Raw genomic sequence first — 27,706 nt, 5'->3', positions numbered from 1 at the left:
ACTCATATCCCAACCTTCACCTACCTCTATCTAAACCTACCTCCACTACCTGCCTTTACCTACCTCTACCTCCACCTACGCCTACCTCTACCTCTCTTTAGCTACACCCACCTGTACCTCCCTACACCTGCCTCTACCTACATGTACGTAAACCTACCTTTACGTTCACCCACCTCCCTTTAGCTCTACCTCCACCTAATTTTACCTACTCCTATCCAGACCTCCACCTACCTTTGCCCGCACCTACCTCCCCCTACCTCTACCGACCTACACCCCCTCTACTTCCTTACCTACCTCTAGCTTCACCTACCTCCCTTTAGCTGAACCTGCCTCTACCTCCCTACACCTACCTTGACCTACTCCTATCCCAACCTTCACCTACCTCTATCTAAACCTACCTCCACTACCTGCCTTTACCTACCTCTACCTCCACCTACCTCAACCTACCTCAACCTACCTCAACCTACCTCAACCTACCTCAACCTACCTCAACCTACCTCTACCTCTCTTCAGCTACACCCACCTGTACCTCCCTACACCTGCCTCTACCTACTCCTATCCAGACATTCACCTACCTTTGCCTACACCTACCACACCCTCTACATACTTATACCTCTACTTCCCTCAACCTCCACCTACCTCTATCTCCGCCCACCTCCACCTGCCTCTACCTATCTCTACACCCACCTACCCGTAACTCCAGCTACTTCTACCTACCTCTACCTCCACCTACCTCTATCTACACACACCTCCTCCTGTCTCTACCTACTTCTACCTATACCTCCCTCTACTTTCCTCCACCTACCTCCAGCTACCTCTACCTATGCCTAACTACACCTACCGCTGCCTCTACCTAGCTCTAGCTTCACCTCCCTCCCTTTAGCTAGACATATCTCTACCTCCCTACACCTACCTTTGCCTCCACCTACCTCCACCTTTACCTACCTCCACATCCCTCTATCTACCTATACCTCCACCTAGCTATATCTACACCCACCTACACCTCCCTTTAGCTACACCTGCCTTCACCTTCTTACACCTACCTCTGCCTACTCCTCCCAATCTTCACCTACCTCTACCCCACCCACCTCTACATCCACCTAACTCCATCTCCCTCTACCTACCTCTATCTACACCGACCTCTACCTACCTCTCTCTCCACCGACATCTACCTACTACTCCCTCTGCATACCTCTCTCTCCACCGACCTCCACCTAAGTCTACCTACTACTCCCTCTACCTACCTCTATCTCCACCTACCTCTACTTACCTCTATCTCCACCGACCTCCATCTACCTCTACCTCCAGCTATCTCTAACTACACCTACCTCTGCCTCTAACTACACCTACCTCTGCCTCTACCTGTACCTACCTCTAGCTTCACCTACCCTTCTTTAGCTACACCTACCTCTGCCTCCCTACACCTACCTCTACCTACTCCTATCTCAACCTTCACCTACCTTTACCTCCACCTAACTACACCTACCTCCAGCTTCACCTACCTCCCTGTAGCTACACCTACCTCTACCTCATCCACCTACCTCTACGCACTCCTCCTTCCCGATCTTCAACTACCTCTGCCTACACCTACCTCCACATCCCTGTACCGACCTCTGCCTCCCACCATCTCCACCTATCTCTACCTCTAATTACCTCTGCTTTCCTCCACCTACCTCTGACCCCTACCTCTACTTACCACCACTTACCTCCCCCTACCTACCTCAACCTCCTCCTACTTCTAACTACACCTACCTTTGTCTCTACATACACATACCTCTATCTCCACCTACCTCTACCGATATTTATCTCTATCTACATCTACCTACATCTCCCTCTACCTTCCTCCATCTTCATCTACCTCTGCCTCTACATACACATACCTCTACCTCCACCTCCACCGACCTTTATCTCCCTCCACCTACCTCCATCTAACCTCTAACTACACTTACCTCTTCCTACCTCTAATTCCACTTAGCTCCACCTACCTCTACCTACATCCACCTCCCTCCACCTACCTCTGTCTACACCCACCCACCCCTACATACCCCTTTACCTACACCTTCCTCTACCTACCTTATTCTGCCTATATCTACCTGTACCTACTTCTACCTCTACCTACACTTACCTCTTCCTACCTCCAATGCCACCTCTCTCTACCTACCTCCACCTACCTCTACCTACACCTACACCTATCTCTACCTACACCTACCTCGAACTACACCTAACTCTTCCTCCCTACACCTCCCTCTATCTCTACCTACTTCTACTTACAGGTACCTCTGCCTCTACCTACCTCCCATTGCCTCCATCTACCTACCTCTACCTACACCTACCTCTACATCCACCACGTTCCTTACTTCTCAACACCTACCTCTATCTCCCTACACCTACCTCCACTACACCTACCTCTACCTGCACTTACCTTCATTGATCTCTACCTACCACCACCTACCTACTCTATCTATACCTACATCTATCCACACCTACCTCTACCCATACCTACCTCTACCTACACCTACCTCTGTCTATACCTACAACTACCTACAGCTATCTCTACCTACCTTCACCTACCTTATCTCCACCTATATCTGCCTACCTCTAGCTACACCTACCTTCACCTCTCCGCCTGCACCTACCTCTACCTCCCTACACCTCCCTCTATCTCTACCTACTTATACCTTCATCTACCTCTGCCTCTACTTACATCCACCTACCTCTACCTACACCTACCTCCATCTACCTACCTCTACTTTTTTCTACCTTCACCTGCTTCTACCTCCACCTCCCTCTATCTCCACCTGCCTCTATCTCCACCTGCCTCTACCTACACCTGCCTCTACCTACACCTGCCTCTACCTACACCTGCCTCTGCCTCTACCTACACCTGCCTCTACCTCCCTTCGGCTCTACCAACCCCAACCTCCACCTCCCTCCATCTACCGCTACCCTCCACCTCCCTCTGCCTACCTTCACCTAACTCTACCTCGACCTACCTCTCTCCCTCTCTCTATCCACCTACCCGTACCTACACTCTACATCCCTGCACCTCCTTCTAACTCTACCTCCTCTGCCCCCTCTACCCTCCACCGACCTCTCTCTACCTCCACCTCCGTCTACCTACCTCCATCTCTACCTACACCTGCCTCTACCTCCCTTCACCTCCACCACCCTCTACCTCCACCTCACTCCATCAACCACTACCTTCACCTACCTCTACCTCCACATACCTCTCAATCTACCTGTACCTACACCCTACATCCACTTCCCTCCACCTACCTACCTCCACCTTCCTCTACCTCCTTCTGCCCCCTCTACCTCCACTTACCACTACCTTCATCTACCTGTCTACTTCCTACACCCACCTCTACCTTCAACTACTTCCACCTACAACTACCTACACATCCCTCTACCTACCTACACCAGCCTCTAACTACACCTCCCTCTACCTCCCTACACCTACCTCGACCTACTCCTATCCAGACCTCCACCTACCTTCTTTGCCTCCACCTGCCTCTACCGACCTACACCTCCCTCTACCTACCTATACCTCCACCTCCCTCTACATACCTCCACCTCCCTCTACCTCTATCTACACCCACCTCTACCTGCCTCTACCTCTACCTACCTCTACCTTCACCTACCTCCCTTTAGCTACACCTCCCAAACCTACCTCTACCTACTCCTATCCAGACCTTCACCTGCCTGTACCTGTATGTATACCTACATCTACCTATACCTATCGTTACACCTCTACCTACATTTACTTACCTCTACCTACATACCTCTACTACCTCTCCCCATCTCCATCCATTTCCACTTACCCCCACCTCTACCTACATCTGTGTCTACCTTCCTCTACCTACACCTACCTTCATTTACCTACACCTACCTGTACACCTACCTCCACACCTACCTACAGCTACCTCTAACTCTACTTCTAACTCTACATACCTGTATGTACACCTACCCCTACCTATACCTACTTCTACCTCCACCCTTCCTCTACCTACTTCTACCTCCACCCTTCCTCTACCTACTTCTACCTCCACCCTTCCTCTACCTACTTCTACCTCCACCCTTCCTCTACCTACTTCTACCTACCACTTCCTACCTCTACCTACCTCTCCCTACACCTTCCTCTATACTTGCATCTCTCCTCTCTCTCTCTCTCCCTCTCTCTCTCTCTCTCTCTCTCTCTCTCTCTCTCCTCTCTCTCTCTCTCTCTCTCTCTCTCTCTCTCTCTCTCTCTCTCTCTCTCTCTCTCTCTCTCTCTCTCTCTCTCTCTCTCTCTCTCTCTCTCTCTCTCTCTCTCTCTCTCTCTCTCTCTCTCTCTCTCTCTCTCTCTCTCTCTCTCTCTCTCTCTCTCTCTCTCTCTCTCTCTCTCTCTCTCTCTCTCTCTCTCTCTCTCTCTCTCGTCCAGGCACGTATTGAGGGCACTTACAACGTATCAATAGTACAATACAGGGAGCTGGCTATTGAGGGCACTTAATGCGTATTGGTACTACAATACAGGGAGCTGTTTCTCGGTCTTCTTCATGTCAGTGGCCAGGGTAGGGACACCCCTGTCCCCTTTATCTCTGGTGCTGTGGCCCCAGAAGGACACCCCTAGAGCAAAAAAGCTTTTTTAATGGCAGGGGTGCGAGTTATAGTTACCTTAAGGCACAAGTTATAGTTACTTGAGATAACTCTAACTATAACAGGTGAATTTCTACGGTTTTGTACATTTAAAATGTGAGCCTAACTATAACATCCCTGTAACCTTTTTTTTAAGTGAATATATATATTTTCCAACAAGGGTTAAACATAAGTTATAGTTCGGCAAACTTTATTTATGTTTAACATACAAACCCAACTTAAACTGCACCGACACTAGAAATTGTAGTTCTAGTTGTATCTTAAATAAATGTATCATTTAAGTAACCCTTTCATACTAATATAAATCATAATTATAACTCACCTTTCAACTTACACACCACCTTAAAATGTACATATCTCATGCACCTCTGTACACAGACTTCTCACCTCAGTTGCCACACACTACATTAACTATAACTCGCCCGTTCTCCATCTTCTACCTATACCCTTGATTATTACAGATGTTAGAGCATGTCAAATGATTGCATTATTAACAACACTTAGGACATGTCAAATTACATGATTTGCCTGAACACACTGTATGGTACAGCTGCGAGTGACTTCATAAAAATCTGTTTCTGCAGTGACTCTAGTGATGACGAACAGCTCAGTACTTGGGTGAAGGCCGCAAACTCCATGAAACCAAAGGAGGAGACCAAGAGGAAAAATATGCAACAGGTTTTGAAGGAGCGACTCGAAGAAGCTGATATGAGCAGTGATAGCCCTGAAAGGTGACCGTGATGTCAGCCAATACCTAGGAAACTCTCTAGTCACCTCCCAGGCTTTGTGAATCAATATGGGGGCTTCTTTGAGTAGAACTTTACTTAAATCAATTTCTTTTTACATCTGGTTGAGTGCTGCCACACCACATCCGGAGAAGCTGTTCCCAGTTTCTAGTCTGTGATAACCCAAGGTTAGCACTGTGAAAGAACACCACCACACAGTTGAATCTGTGTAGAGAATAAGGCATAGAAAAGGCTACTTTTCATAGCCGGTGTATCTCTGTAATATACATTGAAGCTTAAAGCAAGATTCCAGAATGCAATAAGAATAATGACCACTTGTCAGAATTTTCCAGTATTTTCATGTATAACTTTTCCTGTAATAGGGGAAGGGATTATATAATTTTGGTGCGCTCAGACCCTTCAATAGAGAATTTAAAAATATAATTCATAGTCAAGGAGTAGGAGGGGAATTACTGAACCCTTAAAAAAAAAAAAGCTTTTTTCCCAATATGTCTGCCTCCCCCCCCCCAACTGCTTATTTGCAGGCTCTGGTTATAGGAACAGAATACCAATATTGAAAAGGGAAACTCACAGAAGACAAAACACCATAATTTCTGACACTTGAGGCCGTATGAACCAACGCATTTTCCCACAGACACAGAATGGGTAAAACCCTTGGATACATCTGGCCCTTGGTCCCTGATCGAAATGTGAAATTTGCTGTAGAGTAGCCTCGAGAATTTGCAACAACTTTCATGTCCTAAAATAGCAGGTACTGACCTGTGGCAAATCCGTCACAGACTCTTCTAACTTGCAACAATTTCCCCAGGGTTCTCCTTCCTTACATAACTGTCTCACCCCTATTATCCTTTCTGTGCAGGTCTTCCCTATTTTCGTACATGGAAGGTTTATCTCTGCCTGTGGCTGAACCTGTGATAAACATTTCTCTCTTCTTCTTGCTTTAAAGCGAATTGGATTTTTCATATCAAAACAAGCCTGAACCCAGTGATGAGGAAGATATTTCAGACAGCTATGAACCTCAAACTGTCCCACCACCCAAGAAGGTTGATGAACTGGTTACTCCAAGCCAGTTGAGGTCCTTTTGGAAAGAGCCAAAAGTGAAAGATCAGAAAGGCATCAGCCTGCCAACAAAGGATACGAGTATTCCAGTTAGAAGAATTAAACGGAGAGTGGAGGACACCCGCAGTCCGGTAAAGGAAAGCAAGCAGATTCCGAAAGACCTCAGCCCTCCAGAAGACAATACCATGAAGGAATGGAAAGATGACGTCTCACTATTGGACGAGACCAGCTTAGAAACTGAGTACGACAGCCCTGAAATGGAGGACAGCACCCAGTATGCTGGGATAGGAGATGCAGATCAGAAACACAAGCACTACAGCCCTGAAAAGGACCCAGAAGACGCCTACCTTGCATCTGTCAGCAACAGCTCAGAGTCTGATCTCATTTATATTCTACCTGATGACATTATCATTCTAATAGAGGAATAACAAAGTGAATTCAATTATGGCCTTATTGGGATTCCAAAAAATGAAGCAAATCTACTTTCAATTGCAGGCTTAGGACGTCATCTGTGTTAGTTTTGTGTTCTTATAAAACACCAAGTTTTTAATTAAGTGGGAAAAGTTGCTTGGTGGTTCTGCAGTACAAGTAGCCCACAGGTTGACCACTGTTATGCCCTTAATAAATATTCGTCCTACCCCAACATCCTGCAACCATGGCACTTGTTTCTGGGGGATATACGTAGATGGGAAATATGCACACATCAAACAGCAATGTCTTTGTCAATACATATTGAAGGAGTAATATACAACAGATAGTAGACTGCATTTATCTTTTAACAGTGATTAGGGCATGGGGAAGGACACTTATGACCTTAGTTGCATTTGCAGTCTGTACAGTCAACCGGGTCTCAGCAAAATATATTGTCACTGATCTACAAGAAGCTTTGGTGAAAACAAACCAGTTTTCTTATCTCTGAGATGAAGATCTAGTTGTCTTCAAGAAGTTCTCTCCATGAAACCAGTAAGAGGAACTTTACACCTGAGTGGCTGGTAGACCAACCGGTCCTATACCCAGGGCTAATCACTCCAAAAAACAAATAGGATTCAAGGGAAGGCCACAACCGGGAAAAAAGTTAAATATTTAGGATGACAATTATAAAAGGGAACCTCTCCTGACCTAAATGAACAAGTTACTTACCTTCGGTTACGATTTATCTAGTAGAGACATATTCTAGATGCAGATTCCTTACCTTACAATTTCCCCCAAGCATCAGACTGGATCCTGAGATTTGTCTTAGAGCAGTAGCCATCCGCACCGTCAAGTGGTGTCTGTTAACTCTATGTCTGTCGTTGGCATCGTGTTGAGGTCGCAGTCGTACATAGGCGCTACCCCTGTGCGCTGACGTCAGTTTCTTTTCACGACTTTCCACACCAGCAGTGTGGATCCATGAAGAACACTGAAATGGGTGTGCCAGGACTAAGGGCCTGAAATAGGAATCCTTGTCCCTAGAAACCAGTTCACAAGCAGGGAGGATGGGTAGGTAGGTAAGAAATCTGCAACTAGACATGTCTCTACCGAAGGTAAGTAACTTGTTATTCTGATAGAGACTTCTAGTTGCAGATTTCCTTACCTTAGAATAGATACCCAAGCAATACCATCCTCGGTGGTGGGCTGCTAACCAAAATGATACTAAAAAGTCCCACAGGGCCAAAGGGCCAAAGTAGCTGTCTCTGCTGACTGTCCAGGTGGTAATGTCTTGTGAATGTGTGCAGGGATGCCCACATTGCTGCCTGGCATATGTCCAGGATAGGAACTCCGTGTGCTAACGCAGTGGTAGCAGCAGTTGATCTGGTGGAGTGAGCACGCAAGCCCTCATGGGGTTGCTTCTTTGCCAAAGCGTAGCACATTTTGATGCAGAGCAGTACCCATAGCGAGATGGTATGCTTCTGCTCGGCCTTCCCTTTATTCACACCCAACAAAGAGTTGATTGTCCACCCGGGAATCTTTAGTATTATTGAGGTAGAATGCCAACACTCTTTTTGGATCCAGACGGTGGAGTCTCACCTCTTCTTGAGAGGGAAGTGGGGGTGCGTAAAAAGTAGGCAAAGTGATGGATTGGCCTACGTGAAAAGGCGTAACAACCTTAGGAAGGAATGAGGCCCTTGTACGGAGCACCACTTTGTCAGGGTGGACAGACAAAACTTTTGGCTTGAAAGAAAGAGCTTGAAGCTCACACTGCGAGACGAGGTGATGGCAATTAGAAGAGCAGTCTTGACTGTTGGGAGCCGCAGGGGACAATTGTGCAGCGGCTCCAAAGGTGCACACATAAGTTAAGTTAGGACCAGGTTCAGTCCCACTGGGGCATAATGAACAAGGTCGGAGGAAACAATTGGGTGAGACCCTTAAAGAACCTTCCAACAATAGAAGACTTGAACAAGGAAGGTTGGTCTGGCAATCTAAGAAAGGCTGAAATGGACGCAAAGTAACCTTTAAGGGTGCCCAAAGCAGAGGCCTTCTGGGCCAAAGAAGGGGTGAACAAGAGAACCTCAGAGAGAGGTGCAAAAAGCGGGCTCAACAGACTTGTTGGTACACCATGCCACAAATTTATGCCAACGACAGGCGTATACTGTTTTGGTGGAGGGACACTTGGCTGCCAAAATAACATCACAGACTTCGGGCAGAAGGTCAAAAGCTGTCAACTGCCACCGCTCAATCTCTACGCAAGAAGACTAGAGAGGTTTGGGTGGAGAACCGTCCCCTGCTGCTGTGATCGAAGATCCTCCCGAAGGGACAGTCTGATCTGAGGAGCCGTAGCCATGCTCAGTAGCTCTGGATACCATACGCTTCATGCCTAGTCTGGAGCCAGAAGGATTACTTGAGTCTGGTCACTCTTGATCTTCTTCAGTATTCTGGAAAGAATTGGTATTGGCGGGAAGGTGTAAAAGAGGTCTGAGTTTCACTCAAGACGAAAAGTGTCACCAAGTGAGTGCCGCCTTGGAAACGCCAACACGCAAAACAGTTGACATTGTGCGTTCCCTGCGGAGGCGAACAGATCTAACCAAAGCTTTCCTCACTGCTGAAAGAGGCCTTGCACCACCTCCAGATGGAGATGCCATTCGTGATCGACTATGCATTGGCGGCTGAGATGTCTGCTCTGGCATTCACAGCGCCCACCAGATGTTGAACCACCAAGAATATGCCCTGATGTTCCAGCCATGTCCAGAGGCACAGAGCCCCTTGACAAAGAGTCCACAACTCCACTACACCCTACTTGTTGCAATACCACATGGCAGTAGCATTGTCTGTGAACACTTGCACCACTTTCCCTTTTAGAGAGGGAAGGAATGCTTTCAATGCAAGCCTGATCGCCAGGAGCACCAAAAGACTGATGTGGAGCCCGGACTCCTCCAGAGATCTGAGACCTATGATCTCCGCCTCTCCCATGTGGCTGCACAATCCCAGGAGTGACGCATCTACCACTACTGTAATATCTGGTTGTGGAAGGGATTGGGATCTGCTGTTCACCTAATGGCGATTCGAAAGCCACCACTGCAGGTCTTTCGCCGTCCCCCCCTGAGATCTGGACCATGTGTGAGAGATTCCCTGATGCTGCGCCCACTAGAACTTCAGGTCCCACTGCAGAGCCCGCCTAAGCCATCTGGCATGTGTCACCAGCAGGATGGAGGAGGCCATGAGGCCCAGCAGCCTCAGAGTCATTCTCACCGAAATCCAGGAGTGAGGCTGAAACATTGGAATCATAGCCTGAATATCCTGGACTCGCTTTTCTGGAGAATAGGCCCAAAACTGCACTGTGTCCAGAACAGCTCTGATAAAAGGGAGCATCTGAGAAGGAGTCAGGTGTGACTTCGGCATGTTTATAGTGAACCTCAGCGAGTGCAGAAGGTTCCCTGTAGTCTGAAGGTGAGAGACAACTTTTTGGGGTTTGTCCGCCTTCAACAGCCAGTCGTCGAGGTAGGGGAAGACTGAAATCCCTAACCTGCACAGATGAGCTGCAACCACTGCTATCACTTTCATGAACACCCAATGGGTGCTATGCTGGTAAGGCCAAAGGGGAGCACGGTGAACTGAAAGTGCCCGTGACCTACCACAAATCGCAAGTAGCTCCTGTGGGCAGACAAGACTTGTATATGGAAGTAAGCGTCCCTCAAGTCCAACGCTACCATCCAGTCTCCCGGATCCAGGGCAGACAGGACGTGAGCAGAGTGAGCATTTAGAACTTAGCCTTCTTGAGGAAGGGTTTTAGGGCCCAAACGTCTATGACAGGACGCAGGACCTTGACCTTTTTGGGCACCAGAAAGTATTGGGAATAACAATCGCAACCTACATCTGGCGGTGGGACCCTCTCTATGGCTCCCTTGGCCAAGAGATCCTCCAGTAAGTGGCATAAAATGGAGGCATGGCCAGAGGGGTGATCTTGAAGGGAAGGGATTAGCCCTTGTGGTCTATTTGCCAAACCCACCTGCCCATTGTGATGGATTCCCAGTGGGGCAGGTGATGGCGGATCCTGCCCCAACTGGTCAGAGATGGTAGAACAGACTAAGAGGGTTCGGAGGCTGCAGCAGGTGTGGGGTGGACTGGGCAGACCTCTGGTTCCCGGTCCCAGGAACCCATGGGTTTCCGCGTCCCTAGCCGCACAGTGGCTGAGTAGCATGTGCGGCTCAGTGGCTGGCAGGGAAAGGACATGATGGGGAGCCCCTTAGTGACCACGAAAGGGAAGAAAAGGGGACTGTGTTGGGCGAGGGGCAATTGCGAGGCCAAGGGACCGAGCCATAGCCAGGGACTACTTTAACCTCTCGAGCACTGAGTCCGCTTTGCCTCCGAAGAGATGGATCCCATCGAAGGGCCATAAGAGACTGTTGGACATCCTCCGAAAAACCAAACGTTCTCAACCAGTCGTGGCGCCACAAGACCACCATTGACGCAACCGAACGGCCCGGTGAGTCGTCGAGTCCAGCCCACAATTAATTTTGAACTTAGCCACATCCCTCCCATCAGCAACGGCTTGGAAGATGATGGCCTGGGCCTCTTCAGGGACCTGCGGCAATATCTGCGTGACTGTATCCCACAATGAATGGGTGTAGCAGCCCAAAAGCCAAGCGGTGTTCACAGACCGCAATACCAGACAGGAGGAAGAAAACATTTTCTTCCCATGTTGATTTGGTCTTTTTGATGGTAATGCACCAGAGGAAGGAGGAGGTTGGGTGACAAAGCTATTAGACGTAGGGTGTTGTCTAGCTGATATTCTAAAGGGTCCAGCATCCCCTCCAATCCTTCCCCATATTTGTACTCATGATAAAAATTGTCAGAATCGAACCTGGGGTGAGTAGGCCCCATCGAAGTCCAAAGCGGTGTCGATCGACACCGTTCCAGCTCGTCAAGGATGAGGATTGGGTCGATGACGATTGTGTGCCCAACCAACGTCAGGAGCATCGACGTCTTAGCCGGTGCCAGGGAAGGTGGCGTTGGTACGACCGGCGTCACACAGATGTGAAAACGGATCCGGAGGGGCCCTGGGAGGCCAGGGCTGGAAGTACTGGGTCAGAACCGAAGGGCCCCCATCCGTGACCCCAAAGGCACCGCAGGGGGATCGGTCTGCCCAAAGATGAGGGGAATGCCTCATAAAAGTATTTTAGCTGGGCAGGGTGGCTCCAGAAACTCTGGGAGGTGCTTAGCGGTCCCAGATGGAAGCTCTGCGACAAACATCTCAAACATATATGCTCTTTCCTCGTCGCAACGGCCAAGCGACAGGGTTAAGTCGAAGAAGGTTTAGCTTTCTTCAACTTCTTCTTGTGAAGGGGAATGTCCCGAAGATTTGAAATGGACGAGAAGGAGTGGTGATGACTCCACAAGTGGTCTTGTGACCTTCCTCACAATCCAGACTGGGAGCAACACGGAGTCAAGCACCGGGCTGCCCCCTCAAAGCCTTCAGGTTCATGGCCCGGCACTCAGAGCGCAACTTTGGGTCGTGGTTGCACTCCAGACACCACAAAAATACCAGGTGTGCATCTGTCACCAACATCATGCAGTGACAGCCATCGCAATGTTTGAAGGCGGTCTTTCGGGGCATCCTTTGATGAACCAAAGAGGTAAAAAAAGACGAGAAAAAGGTTGAATTCGGTCAGAAAAAGACCAGGGTAGCTCTCTCCTGGTCTGCGTGTGGCATGGAGAGAAAAGAACTAATGTCAGCACGCCGACTGACACCTATGTATGACCGGGACATCCTCACGGTGATCACAACGTCAATGATAGATATAGAGTCAACAGAGTCACCTGGTGGCACTCAAAGGAGACTGCCCGAAGAAAATTCTCCAGATCCTCTCTGACGCCTGGGGGAAATTCTAAGGTAAGGAATCTGCAACTAGAAATCTCTATCAGATATTTAATTCTTAGGATAATCTGTAGGCGGGAATACCTGCCCCAAACGGACGTGGGCCTTGCTTAGAGTCTGGAAGAAACAGGACATCCACCAAAAAGTCTGCCCTATTAAGAATACCTGATCTAAATAGAGCAGATGGGACTCCTTTCACTTCTTTTTTCATTCCACCGTTCTCCAAATGAGGCCATGAATGCCTCTTTGTAACTGCAAGAAACTTTGCCCTGTTAGAGAAAACATCTTCCCCATTTGGTATTATAATGTGTTTAGGTCAAAAGAAACTTGATATAGCATTCAACCCCTTCCACCTATTTTACCTAAAAAGCAGCCAATGCCCGAGATCGTAAATAACACTCCTTCTAGCCCAGTCGGGCACTGCAGAGATGTCAGTTATGAACTGTTTAATGCACCCTTAAGTGCTGTAAGATGTAACACCCTCACCCCCTCCCCGTATCTTCTAAACAGGCACCGCAAGACCCTATGTAGCCCAACATATCCTTTATCTTAGACATTCTAGGCCCAGTCAACATAACGTAGTAAGGCATCAACTCGACACTCAGTTCAAGAGGGGAAAAGAGGCAGCGATTTGGAGAAGAAAAACCCCTTTGAGACATAAGTTAAGGGAACAGCCAAACAATACTACAGTGTTTTCACAGCTTTTTAAATCCAGAACTATCAGGGTTCCAAATACATCACCAAAAACCAAGCAGAACACCACCTCCTACCTAAGCTCCAACCCATGCTTCAGTTTTCCTTCTGAAGCGACTTTTTATCCTTTTATTCCCTATGGGAGAGAAACTGCTCCTGTTCCTGGAGAGCAGGTTTACAGTCTCCAGTCTCTTCTGGTTCAGTACTCTTCATAATACCTTCCTTTCAACTCCTTTCTTCCTATCTAGCTCCACACAGCTTTTTCATCGGAGTAGGTTTCTCTGTCTGTGAAAATTATTCTTAGAAGAAGGAGCAAGTCACTCTGTGCTGCAGGAAGGAATGAGATGTTTTTTAGTTTTTTTTTTCTTAGCCTGAGAAAAAAAATCCAAACAGTGTCTGGCTTTTTTCTGGGGCACAGACACCCACAACTCTCTCACTTGCAATTCTCTCTCCATGAGAAGCTTTGGGAAAGGAGTAAGCTGTGTGTTGTGGCCAAAAATGCTCTTTAACTTTTTTTTCCCATTCTCAAAAAATAAAAATAAAATAAAATCTGGCTCTTTCTTGGGGCACAGAAACACAAGTCTACATCCCATCGAGGAAACAGACACTAATCGGGTCTTTTCTTAGCACAAACAAAAAATCCAGAGAGCGCCTAGCTACTTTCCGACCCACACAGGTAAGTTGCAAGCAAGGAACCAGAGGTTAGTTTTTGGTTGTTTAGTTCAAGAAAAAATCCAAACAGTACCGGTCTCCTTGTTGGTGCACAGAATTAAATGCTTGTGCCCCAGAATGGAGCCAGACAGTGTTTGGGTTTCTTCTTAGCTTAACATAAAATCCAAATAGCATCTTGCTAATTTCTGCTGCACAAACACCTTCTTAACTCAGCATGGAGTAAATGTATTCTCCTTAAAAGAGTGCAGGCACCCAGATAATTATAAATTCAAACAGCTTCTTGCTGGGACATAGAGACACAGCCCTTTCATCTCATAAAATTAAGATAGAGGATGGAGCCAAGAGTCTCCAACCCAGCAATGAGGCAGGCGCTGTTTATATTCCTTCTTAAATCTACAGTCAGGAGGATGCCCTCCAAAAAGGCACTTATCCAAATCTGTTCACAAAAGACTGGAGTGGGAAAGTATTCACCTTTTATAGAAAGCCTCAAATCGACATATTTCTATGTGGCATGCTTCATCATTGAGTCCCTCACCTGGTACAGAACTCCATACTTGATGAAAATGTGAAAAATGATGTTTAGGTCAATCTCCCAGCCATCCAGAGCAAAGCTGTCTGGCAGTTAGTGATAGAAATTTTAGGATATGTAGATGTTAAAAATATATGGATGATGTATGTATCAACAAATAGCAGGGTTAATATCTGGTACCAGATGACAGGTACTTTAAAACCAGCATTTTGCTTTACATTACTTTTGAAATTTCGCAAGTGCACCTCATCCAGTTTATCACCCACTGAAACCCTGAATCCAGGGGATACCCATGCAAGTGTATTATAGTACCCTGTTACCCAACAGATCCAGAAGCATACAGATGTGGGTCAACCCTTCAGAACGATATGTTCATGACAAGTTTTAGTAAAACTCTGCAAAATATCTGACATATGTCCTGTTCAGCATGTTCTACTGCCCGCCTAGTAAAGGCGCAAAGATCTGGCCTGAATAAATACACCCCCTAGGTCATACGAAATTATATCACTGTTATATTTTCCATATAGTCCTGAGTTTAAGATCTTGCATAAAATGACAGTAATTATGCCATAAATTAACAAACTGCACTAATGGTGACTAGGTGGAAGGACAGAAGAATGGACAAATGGGCGAAAGGATGACGGAGGAAGAGGTAAAGGACTGATGGCTGGATACGTGATTATATTGATGGTTGAAAGTATTGATGTGTATACGAATGGGTGAAAGGGTTTATGCATGGAAAGGGAAGGGGTGGAAAGATGGATGCAAAGATGGGAGGAAGAAGGGATGGATTGATGATTCAGGGGAGAAGGGGACTCTTCTGAAGAGGATCATGAGTGCTCGCTTTGCATACGTGGTGCGATTAGGAGTACAGTTCAAGTGGTCACTTCTGGTTCCCCCCTGTTGTGCGGACTACATTACCTTGCCACCCTGAACATATCTGATATTGCCAGACTCCAGGCATTCTGGGCAACAACTCCTTGGTTAGCGATCCAGAATTTATGTTTGTTTATTGAGAAAGGCAACAAAATGTTGAGTGCCTTTGTTTAAAAATTAAAAATATCTCCACATTTAGTTATGTCTTGAGATTGAAATTAGATATTACTGTGGGGTTTGCACCAGCACATAACGCTGAGGGTACTGCAAAAAACAGATTGTATCGGTGCACGTTTTAACAACCTAATGCTGAATATTTTACAAAGCTCCTGCACAGAGAAGTGCAAACAAACCACACGTTCGAACCTGCCAAGCTGCATGATTCAAAGTTTACCAAAGTTTCAATAATGTGATAACTGCATTCCTTCAAAAGCCAGTAGTTCCCAACACTAAAAAACTAAATAAACAGCGGACATGAAGATCTTGGCAAACTATCGCCCAATTTCTAAACTCCAATACCACCATAAAAATCTTGGAAAGCGACAAGTCCGAGAATACATCAAGGAGAGCGATAACTTTCTTGACCACCCATCTCGACTAATGCTTGGGAAACCCTTCTCTTCTCCTTCAGACACATACAATACAGTGGACCATGGAATCCTCCTGAAAGAATTGAAACTTACGGATATTTGTGACCACTTTGGCATGGATCGAATCCTTTCTCTGCAACTATAACTAAAATATAAGAATTGGTTTTATGGACTCTCTTACCACCGTGGTGCTGGGTTCCCACCAGGATCATCTGCTGTTCAACGTGTATGTTTGTCACTCCAAGAACACTGCTTCTTGGGTTTCCAGATGAAACTCAATTCCTGGTTTAAGACGTGCCTGAAACAAACACCATATGCTTCACCTAACCAAGGAAGTTTGGTCACCCCTTTCTTTCAGCAGACGTTAGAGAATTTTGAAGTAAGGAACAGTATATGCTGCCTCACCAATAGAAAATCAACCTGTTCCTCCAAACCTACCTATGGGTAGAGCTAGGAGCTCTGATCATGGCTCACCTCAATTACTTCATTTACATGTATGTCATTTACTTAACTTACCTCACTCACAGGCTTCAAAGACTGAAAAACCAGACAATGAATTTGTGCCTTAACCAGCTGTAAAATACTTTACAGTGGCTAACTGTGGAAGCAAATATCAAATTGACATTCCCCTACATGTTCACCAAACTTACTTATTGTAAGGACAAAACTATCTACCACGGCTTGCCCTGCATTGCTCAACACATTTTAGTAAGAAAGTATGCAATCAACCATTTACATTTGATCCTACCAACTATAGAGGTTCAAGAGTGTCATGGATCTTAGACAGCAAGTTAAAAACAATTTCTAGATTATGCACAGATTCAAAGATTTCATCTGGGGGGGAAAGGGGTATGTTGGCCCACACAGTAGCGTTTCAATTACTAGTTTCCTTGCATAGGTGTACACTTCGTTGGACAGTAGAGACAATGACAACAAATCTCGAAACTGGCCATCCAAACAAATTGAACAGCGTTTTCCACATGCACAGATTAAATAGGGGCAAGTAATAATCCCAATTATATGATAGAAAAGCAATTTGTTACCTGCCCTCCTTTCAGTTGTTGACTTCTATATTTATACATTAAAGAGGTGAGAGACTTTGCCAGATGGTTTTAATATCCCCAATTTGAGGAATTGAGAGGATTGAGAAGGAATTTTGTCTGCAACATAAATCAACAATGCTGCTGCCTAAAATGTAATTCACTTGCACTTTTCATAGAAATCCATGCTTACATCCAATACACTGGCAGGAAAAACAGTTCTTTGACAAGGACATTCAGAATCTGGAAAAATTACAAAAACACGGAGAGCTCTTTTTGATGTAACAAATGTATGATAAAACATTATAATAGCTATATGATGTTGTGTAGAATGCGCTGCTGAAAATGCCTTTAATTTCATATGGCATCTGTTTTCTTCGCCTAGCCACATAATTTGCCTTTCTCTTTTTGCATAATTTAGTCAACTCTACCACATACTTTGCCCTTCCTTTGATGCAGAATTCAAGTGACCATCCACATAATAAAAGTTTTTCCCAGCATCCTTTAGGAGAAAGTATCTGTGATCCTCCATAGAGCCAGATGGTGTTTCCTCACATTTTAGTACTGACATTCTTTGGTTTTTGGACACCTTCTATATATAGGATTCTTTTTGAAACTTGACTTCCTTGAATCCTTGACACCATGCTCCAAAACACAGATTGCAATTACATCGGTGTGGTTTCTTTCACTTCTTCTCTCCCTCGAGATACGTAAATTCCATTCCACTCACGCGGCTCTGCCTCAAACACTTTTTTGACTTAGATACTTAATCGGAAATAGTGTAGAGTAAAGGATGGAAGTTCTTCCACAGCATAGGTTTATTCTGTGGTGTTACCAGGCAGTCATGGTTCTTTAGAAAGTGGGTTCTAAGAGAGCAGTCAGGATTGATTTTAATTTATCCTTGCTGACAAGTGGGGAGTGCAGCATTCAGCTTCAATCAGGGTAGCAGGCCCTGGTTTGAATTCGCTTGGGGCTGATGGAGATTGGAGTGAATTGATCCTTCGTGGGGCTCAGTTTGAAGGATGCACTTGAGATCGAAGCCTTGAAAGAGGCAGTCTTTTAGCGGAAGATAAACTTGAATAATCAGGCCTCTAGAGCATCAGTTCTGAACAAGAGGGGTATGGGTTGCCAGAATTTAAATAGCATGCTCGGCCATTGTAATTTGGTAATAAGTTGCAACTGATGTTTTTGCAACCTGGTGAAATTACAGTGAGCACAGAACACGTAAGAGTGATTAATCCTCCATCTGGGGAAAAGCAATCAATTCCCAGCACTGAGAAATGCAGAACAGAAGATTCTCATTATGTTGTATCATGTGGACCAATGGAACTGTCTATTTATCTTACATAAACTACTCAGGTCGGTTAACATGGTTATAACCTACGACTCTGACCAAATTTAGAAGACCTGCCACTGATTCTGTTTCACTGTTGGAGGTTGAATGCATTGGTGAAGTCATCATGACAGTCATTTTATGTGGCAGGTTGATTGAGAACGATGGCTTTTGAGATATCTTCGTACATCTGTGTGGCTATGTTGTTGGGTGTGTGCAAATCATGCATTTCATTTGGCCATTCCTGTGCTCCATTTCACTGGAAGCTAAAACATACTCACTTATAATACATCTGTAATTAGTCTAATCTTTATAGTGACTAAGCTTTTTTCTGTCTCAGTGCTGGGTGGGACCTTAAATTATTTGCAATGCGTCTCCTTAGTGGGGTGGGGATGTTAATGAAATGTGATGCACAGTTTGGTTATAGTCATTAGGGTCGAGCCTGCGAGTGCATGTGCTAGCGCATGCGTCTCGCTTGCAAGATTCTGGTGTGTACAGGAAAAGGCTTGGAGCCCGCCTGTCGCTTACCATTTCTTGGGATGCGTGGCACTCAGCTTTACAGCCTTGCAATTTGTCACTGCAGGCCTGGCATCATTTTTGTTCCCCGGTGTGGAGCCGGGACCAAGCACTGACTGATACTGATACTGAAAGTGCTCCTGACGTGATCAAGGTACTATTTTGTCCTTTGTAACTTTTAGTGCCTCAAGCAAAATTGCAAAGTTTTATTTTTTACAGCTAACTTTCTTTTATTTTTCCAAGTCATCTTTTCTCACTTTGCACTCATGTTTTCTTTTGTTTTTGCTTCTGGGAAAATGGGACATGACTATTATCATGTTCTAAATATTTCAAAGCAACATTGTTTCTTTATTATGTGTAATTTCTGAAATGATGCTATAACACATAATAGTGCAGTACAACTTAATCCACCACACTCCATTCCATTCCATTCCAATCAAGTCTACCTCAATCCCTCAACCACACCCCACTTCAATCCACCCCAGCTCAATGCAATCCACCTCAATCCAAAACACCCCACTCCAAACCACTCCACCCCACTGCAATCCAGTCGATCTCACTGCGGCCCACCAGACCCCAATCCAATCCGCCCATCCCATTTCAATGCACCACACTCTACTCCAACCCGCCACACTCTACTCCAGTCCGCCACACTCTATCCCAATCCGGTCCACCCCACCCCAATTCAGTCCAACCCACTCCAATCCACCCCAGTTACTCCAATCCACCCTACTCTATCCCAACCCAATCCGTCTCACCCCATCCCAGTTCAGTCCACCACACTCCAACCTATCCAGTCTACCCCACTCCAATCCCCCCCACTGCAAACTAGTGAATCCCATCCACCCCACTTCAGTCCAATGTAATCTACTGCGCCCCGGTCCAATACACCCAACAGCAGCCCTATCATCACTCAAATCCAAACCATCCACCCCAATCCTACTTCACTCTGACACTCTCAGCCCCTGAACCACTGAACTCTACACCCTTCTACTCAGCGCTATGACACTACTCCCCCTACTCTACTCTACAACACTCCAACAAATCCACTCTACAAAACTCTAATCCCCCACTCCGACATTCCAGGCCACTAACTATTAGTCATGCTGGACAGCAACCACACTGGTGTACAACATGGCAAAACACATTGCCTAAAACAATAGCTCCTCATTAAGCTAGGCCTATTGGCTTTGTCAACGCTTGTTTTTGGATTGTGACTAATTGCACTTTGAAATTGACTTGTGATTGTTCAGAAACATGTCTCTTCGTTTGAGCTGAATGTTAACTGTGATGTATGGTCCAAGTAAATACTTAAACTCAGGTGCACTTCAAAAATCTTTACAAAGTGAGATTTATCTGGTATGTTCACCAAGCAAACTAATATAGTGTAATATCTATTAACTGTCTACGTAGGTAACTCTAAGAAGTAGATAAGCAAAGGACGATTGTACGGTATAAATTAATGTGTTTATTACTGCATCACAAGTGAAATTTGAAGGTGAACTCTTCAACCAATAATTTTACACACAGTAGTTTCATTGGAGTTCACAAGTAGCCCAGCAGTGGCACAGATTCATCTCATAATAAACAATTTGTCCTGTTTGAAACCTGGCCACATATCAATAAGCCATCCATTGAAAGGGACACCCTCCTGTGAAAATGCATTGGAGTGCAGAAGAACAATACAAGTACACTTGTGATAAAGCAGGGGTTTCACTGCATGGGAGTCACCTCATCTGAAAAGAAGGGAGATTTGTGAACAGTTTGGGGAATATAGGCTCCAGGAACCTCCCAAATTTCTCCCCAAGAAAGCTTGAAGACGCGTAACAGCACCAATGAACTAATCAAGAAAAATGTTCATTAGAAATCCCCCATCCTATCTCACTCATGGAATGGTAGACACCCCTAATAAGCGCTGCAGGAAAGGGTGTGCAGTTTAGGAAAGAAAGGGAAAAAGATTTCATCCAAGGTAGGGTAGCCACCTTCCTGTCGGATCATCACAGACACAATGTACTTTTCATCCACAAATCATTTCTATCAGGCGCATTACTCAACTCAGATCAACCAAAGCAACCTGAAAAAACAACAGTCTCAGTGCACTGCGTTCACACAAGAGAGCCCAAGACCAGAAACACTGTGTCCGCCTTGAAACAGAGTGAGGTGTTCACTTGCCCAACAGGCAACTGGCCAGGGTGGGAATTTGGAGAGGTCAGTGCCCCTGAGATACCAGTGGGACTAACTCATGCTGGCATCTGAGAGGTCGGCAAGGCTAGGTCAGAGCATGCCACTGGTAAGGCTCACTTTTCTTTGACTGGCTGGTTGTCTGGGACAGAATCCATCACCTGTCAGCCTCGGTTGTGCAGCTCCGATATGACTAATGTGGTCAGCCACTTATCAAGTGAACCACCCTATAAAAAGGCAGCTAGGGTAGTGCAATGGCTATCTCCTTTTAGTTGAGGGTACTTTAGAGAGGATGTAATGTCTGGTCATAGCAATCCCAAGAGAGGCTCGGCTGCTTAAAGGACCTGGGTCAACCATAGCGCTTCCAGAGCTACCTAGTGCTTGCTGGGCATCTCATGACGGTATCAAGTTGCTATATCACGGTTGATAAAGTCAACCCACAAAACTATCCCATCCGCTACATCATTTGGAAAAGTACACAATTAGATGCATAGTATACTATTCCTTCCTCCACATCTACACACACTATAGTTACTGGGCAATGTATTGGTTAGGTCGACGTAGTGGATGCAATATCTCAGTCATGCGATATAACACATTCGATATTCTGGTTGTGAGGAGTTCAGCTTGGACAAATGTGGAAGCCAAATAAATAAATGTGGGCTCAGGACATCAGGGACAAAAACAAAGAAGGGGAAACATACACTGCCACTGAGGAGGGGAGGTACTACAGTGATTACATGTCGGGGGTGGGGCTTCTGCCCAATCTATCTAGACAGGGTTCTGCAAAGTCGGTCGTAGAGAGCCGGGTCCATGCCAGATTTTTAGCATATCCACATTTGGAAACAAGATGTTTCAGAAATCTACATTTTTCTAAATGTGGATATGCTAAAAATCTGGCATGGGCCTGGCTCTCCAGGACCGACATTGCAGAACACTGATCTAGAGCATTTTACCCAGTTTTCTTTGGGTTCATGCTCTCTGCATTAATTGCCTTCCTTCATGCCGGCGTATGTGCAAAAATCACTGCCTGGTGTTTCCCCAGCCCCTCTTCAGGCTACACCTACCGTAAGCAAGACACACCTTTCTTCCCTCCCATTCCCGAGAGGGAGAACCCACTTCTCTGATGGGGTGAGCAGATTCAAGGACTCCCAGATGATCACAGCTTTTTATTCCAAGAGAGATCTTGTAGAGGAAGACTCTGCCCAACTTCAACTCCCCTTCCACCTGGAGTCCAACTAGAGCAGGACAGGAAAGACAGTGTGGGCCCTCGCATTGGCATGGGGCTGAGCCCATGCCAAGCGCTAGCACCTCGTGTAAACCCGCATCACCGAAGGCAAGTCTAAAAATGCATTATTGCTTTTCTTCTTGTTGCCAACATTTACATACTATATATATATAAACGTCTGCATATATATATAAATATATGTATGTAGTCATCTTTGTACATGTAGGGAATATATTATTCATTTTTAATATTCAATAAAAATATTTTTTAGATTTTGATAAGACGCTTTGAACAGTTAATTTACAAGATGCAGTTATCCTAGCCATCCTTTGAGAACTGCACGGGAATTCTGCGGTACCCATGCTAAATCGAGAGGCTTCACGGTACATTGGCCTCGAACACCCACTCCCTGCGTGCTTTTCTGTATCCTCTCCCCTTGTGCCATACCCGATTAGGAGTGATTGGTCCAGAGAGTAAATCCTGATTACCAGGAGTAAAAATTTTAGCCCCGCACCCCAACTACACTAACCCCCCCCTCTCCCTTTCTGACACTAAAACCTAGAAGGCACTGGCCCCCTATTTGCCTGTAAGGCTACTATCTAGAGAGAACATTAAGGCGAGAAGGTGAACAGAGTTTTACTCTCCTCTTGCCTTGAACAGTCCACAGAGATCTGGAGCCGGTGCGTGCCGCTGTCATAGTCAGACATGATAGCCTTTGGTGAGAAATGCAGACCGGCTGAGAAGCAACATCTTGAACAAAACCGGTCCAGAAGCAAAAACAAGTTATATCTGTGTCTGGTATGTTCTGGCAAGGTATGGGCCCCATCTGCCAACCAAGCTCACCATCTCCTTTGGTGAATGTTCTGCTGGCTCCTTGAGCCAGTTCTAAATTAACAGTGCAGTTAAAACTCATATGGCTTTGGAACAAACACAGGCCCACATCTTCTGCCTGATATCTGGAGGTGGTGTTAGTTGGAGTGGAAACCCAAGGATGTGCAGGTTAGGGATCAGTACCCACCAATCCAGCTTTCCCAGCCCTTGCTAGATGGACTCTGGGGGTTTCGCTGCAACTGGGCCTTCTGGGCTTCCCTCTGAAGAATCGGGCCGAGGGAGCCCCCAGTAGCGGATCATGGACATCCTGAAGTCCTCTATGCGACCGTTGGACAAGTCCAGACCTTCAGCTAGCTGGCGCCGCCCTTCAGGTGGCTCCTCCTTACGCCGCCGGCGAGTGCGCACTTCCAGACAATTTTGCCCCTTCAAGTGGCGCTGTAGGTGGTCTTCTTTGGCGAAAGCCTTGTGACACAGCGAGCACTCGAATGGACGGTCACCCGTGTGCAGATGCATGTGGTTCTTCAGGTCATAGCTGTGCAGAAAGCGGGCACTGCAGTGTACGCAGCAGTAAGGTCGCTCACCTGTGTGTTTGCGCATGTGGATCTTCAACTTGTCATTCCTGGAACAAGAGGGAGAGGAAATAGTTTTTAAAAAAAAACAGCACTAAATGAGAAATACAAATGGTAACAGACAAAGATTTAGGAAAAACTTTCAATACTGAGCCAGACCAATATATACTCAACCCTACCCTGCTTCCACTTTCAATCTCAAAGTTGGACACCCCTATGAACTCATGCAACTTACCTTGGAACAAGACAAACTAACTGAAGTTGTAGAGTTCTAGTAGAAAGATTCTTGTTTTACTTACTTCTTTCATTAAGTGGCAGTCCTGGTTATCTCAAAGCCTCTAAGCTTTATGTAGTTATGGAGGGAATCTTAGTTAAAATTACCAATGCCTGGGGCCTCAAAGCCTGGGTAATCGTCCAGCGTCTTACTCCAAACATCCCGGTAAGAGAGAGCGGAAACGTCTTTGTAGGCCAGTTGTAGTGGCTGAAACATGTTGATAGCTTAGGTGAGGGTCTTAGGACCATAATATCCTAGGGAACCCTCCCTCCCTTCTTTCTTGTAACCTATACCGACTTGTACCACTATTGAAGGGATGCCTTAGCAAAAGTGAGGTATTTTTAATCTTTACACGTCCGGTAGGATACATTCAAGTGCTCCCGGAATTTCGGTAAAGCCCACTCTGGCTTTTAAGGGCTGGGGTGGACCTGATGATGAAGCATGCCACTTTTAGAGTGGGCGAGGTCACATATAAAGAGAATGAAATCTTTCCTTTATTGATGCATCTCTGATCTGACTCCTGAGAGAAGGACCAGAAGCTCGTTCTTTGTCAAAGGAATACTCTGATTGTGAGCGTGGCTGTCATTATGCCCAGTCCAAGTATGGCACATGCTGACGGACATGAACAACGGTGCCTAAGCGATAAGATGCAGAGTGACGTGGTATGGCATTACATCTTTGATAAGACAGACAATCACTAGTGCATCAATGATAATGAGTAACTAGACACATTAGGACTGGTGGATGGGAACATTCATGGGTGCAGCAGTGATACCGAGTTGCCAGAAATGTGGCTGTTTCCTGAGGTTCTAGAAGGGGTACAAAAATGCTTGTGCCAATAGTCATCGCACTGTTACATTGTGATAATAGTTGACAGACCACAGCAGAACTGCGCATCTTTCAAAGCTTATCAGCTACTGCCAACAGTATGATGAATAATGTACTTAAACTTAATAAGAACAAGATGGAGGTACTTGTTTTTGGTCAGAGTACGACAAGTTGGTCCGACTGAGTTGGCCCCAAACCTACACCAAGAATAGTAGTATGGAATCTTGGTATCTACCTAGAGGATAACCTATCACTATCTCAGCAAATTAATAAGGTGGTGTCCATTTGTTTGTTCCACCACAAAATGGTGAAATAAATCTTCCCTTTTTAGTTACATATTAGTGGTGCAGACCTTAATATCGCTGAGGGTTGACTACGGACTCTATTTGATGGCTCCAAGGTGCTTAACTGGAGGCTCCAACAACTGTATGATACGGCTCCTTGATTATTTGTTTTACCTTAAAAGAGAGCAGCATGTTTCATCATATAGGCATGCGCCCACCTGGCTTCCGTTTAAAAAAATCCCTTTGTCCTGTACAGCAAGCGGGACACAAAGGGGTTCTCTATCTCCAGGATAAATTTCAGAGATACTGCTTCACTCGCTCTCTTCAGGCTGCTCAGGACCACAATCTATGGCCACACCACACCGTTTCATTAAGCGCTCTGTGAAGGACGCGCCTTCAGCTATTTCGCAGATAAACTGTGAATTCCCTCCCTTGATTTCTGAGATCGATGAATATGCCTTTCCCTTACATGGGATTGTTAAAAACTATCTTATTTGAGTTATCTGTTAACAGACAGGTGTGCATGAACAAGCTTGTCTCGGGGTAGGGTCGCCCATAGGGTGACAACAAAACTGCTCACCCGCTGGCAACAATAATTCACTTTCCAGTCATTTGAAACAGATGTTCACAGTAGGCATTTCATGCCACCCCCTTGTCATGAGCAGTGGCAGGTACAATAGGCTGCTCACGTCACCACACAAGATGGCGTCCCACATTATCCGCTACATTTACTATCTCGTTTCATACCTCCTTTTTTTCTCCCCCCGCTCCCCCCAGTGACACTCCTGGGTGACCCGGACCTGGCAGGCAGCCTGTGGAATGTTTGCCATTCTTCATTTAAATGCAACGCAGTGCTAGTGCTAAGAAGAATAAAAGTACTGTCCTCCGATGCATTGTCAGAGCAGATGTGGACCTGAGAAGAAATGACCTGGCAGTCACTCAGAAGGAACTGGAAGTCACAGAGTGACTTAGAACTGCCTCACCGATTCTAACATGGGCATGGTAGGAAAGCCCACATAAGTAGCAATGCTTAAACATGCACACATGGATGCCCTTCAGATCTCCAGCAGAGACTCCGGAGAAAGCATCTAAACCATACCACAAGACGATAAAATGCAGAACCCATATGGAAATAAAATGTACCATCATAGTAATACTGGTGCATTTTACGCTGAGGGCAACAAAGGGCTACCTTAGTTCTCTCAAAGCTCACCTGGCACCTCGTGAGCGAGTCATGCTTTCGTAATGGAAGAAAAGGGACCTAGCAAAGAACAGAGCAAAGCAGCCTGCAAGAGAAGTCATGAAAGCCAACCTTAGCAAGGGCTGCCGGGTTACTACAGGGGCAAACTTTAAAATGCTGGAAGTGCAGAAAAAGCCTTCTTCACCCACCCTTGAGCCTCAGTGCGAAAGAATGCATTTCAGACAAGTGAGGCATCAGAGTTAATTAGTGCATGCCTGCCTTGGCCAGGGACAAGGCGGGTGACAATATTTCCTTCGTTGTAGAGGAGATATTAGGATGTTTCCACAGCTTCTTCAGTTTCCATGGGCTTCCTTGTGGAATGACTGTTTTTACCTTCCTGATTTCAGGACAGTCCTTTAAAAGCTTCCTGTCATTGCTAACCTCCTTGGGCCCAGGCTGATGCGTTCGGACATGCTGGTTGTGGACGCTAGGCTCCTCCCAGAACTAGGTTTGGTGGGCTGGAGGAACTGGATCTAGAACGAATCCTGATGGACACAAGATGCGGCAATCGGGATTACTAGAGATGACCTGTTCTTGATCTTCTAGACCCCTCTGGTAAGGGTAGAGGAACCTGTTCAGGGTAGCGGTCAGCCCTGGGAAACACGGTCCTCAGGAGCGGCCTGGCCTCCGCGAGCACTGCAGCAGTAAAGTGGGCCCTTGCCATACTCCTGAGAGGCACAGATGCACAGTCCGGTCTAGAAAACTGGTCTGCACACAAGAGGAACTCTCATCCTTCAAGTCAGAGGCACTTATTACATACTCTAAACCTGTACCAGGTGTAAAAGACGAGGTCTGACTAGAGGTGCCAATCTCTTTTGGGCCTGGCTCTCCTTGGCTGTGCTTGCAACAAGCGTCAGCGGTGTCTTCTACAACCTCCAGACTTGAGTGTCAGGATTTGGTTTTAAAAAATCCTGGTGGGCTTTGAAACATATTTTACATTCAATGTGCTGATATGGGATCTTCCTCCACCAGCTAAAAAGTAAGTCAAACGATCAATCATATAGAAATGCCAAATTTAAAACTGAAAGGTTATGGTGGCAGAACCAGCACCACTCGCGGAGAGATCTGAAGAAAAAAAACAGTCCACTTTCGGAGACTGGGGGCCCTCCCATTACCCCAATTCTGACAGTAGGAATTAATGCACACTGAATTAAATAAAATGCAGTAATACAACGTAACCACAAGATGGCAACGTTGGCTTAGACCTAAAATGTACCTAAAGCGTCTACCAAAGCATTCACTATTGTCATAAATAACGTGCGTCAAATTAAAGCTTGCAACACCATATTT

The 27,706-nt window shown here is 45.9% G+C and overlaps 2 protein-coding genes across 8 annotated transcripts in view; one reads left to right on the top strand and one right to left on the bottom strand.

The window, feature by feature from the left end:
- The window catches only part of DCST2 (DC-STAMP domain containing 2), a 169,225-nt gene extending 162,160 nt beyond the window's left edge, over nt 1–7,065 (top strand). For 3 of the 4 annotated variants that reach the window (XM_069218400.1, XM_069218399.1, XM_069218397.1), the window contains 2 exons: nt 5,220–5,366; nt 6,328–7,063. In XM_069218400.1, the coding sequence (XP_069074501.1) occupies nt 5,220–5,366; nt 6,328–6,868 (688 nt within the window). In that variant the 3' untranslated portion in view covers nt 6,869–7,063. Of the gene's footprint in view, nt 1–5,219; nt 5,367–6,327 lie in introns of all 4 variants that reach the window. The other variant, XM_069218401.1, reaches the window with a different exon arrangement.
- Nucleotides 7,066–20,426: 13,361 nt separating this feature from the next.
- ZBTB7B (zinc finger and BTB domain containing 7B) overlaps nt 20,427–27,706 on the bottom strand; it is a 122,977-nt gene continuing 115,697 nt past the window's right edge. For all 4 annotated transcript variants that reach the window (XM_069218391.1, XM_069218392.1, XM_069218394.1 and 1 more), the window contains exon 4: nt 20,427–23,840. In XM_069218391.1, coding sequence (XP_069074492.1) covers nt 23,432–23,840 — 409 coding nt within the window. In that variant the 3' untranslated portion in view covers nt 20,427–23,431. The remainder of the gene's footprint in view (nt 23,841–27,706) is intronic.

Source organism: Pleurodeles waltl, chromosome 12 (genome assembly GCF_031143425.1).
Source record: "Pleurodeles waltl isolate 20211129_DDA chromosome 12, aPleWal1.hap1.20221129, whole genome shotgun sequence".
NCBI classification, from domain to species: Eukaryota; Metazoa; Chordata; class Amphibia; order Caudata; family Salamandridae; genus Pleurodeles; species Pleurodeles waltl.
The sequence above is the reverse complement of the archived record's forward strand: the minus strand, read 5'-3'. Positions and strand labels throughout refer to the sequence as shown.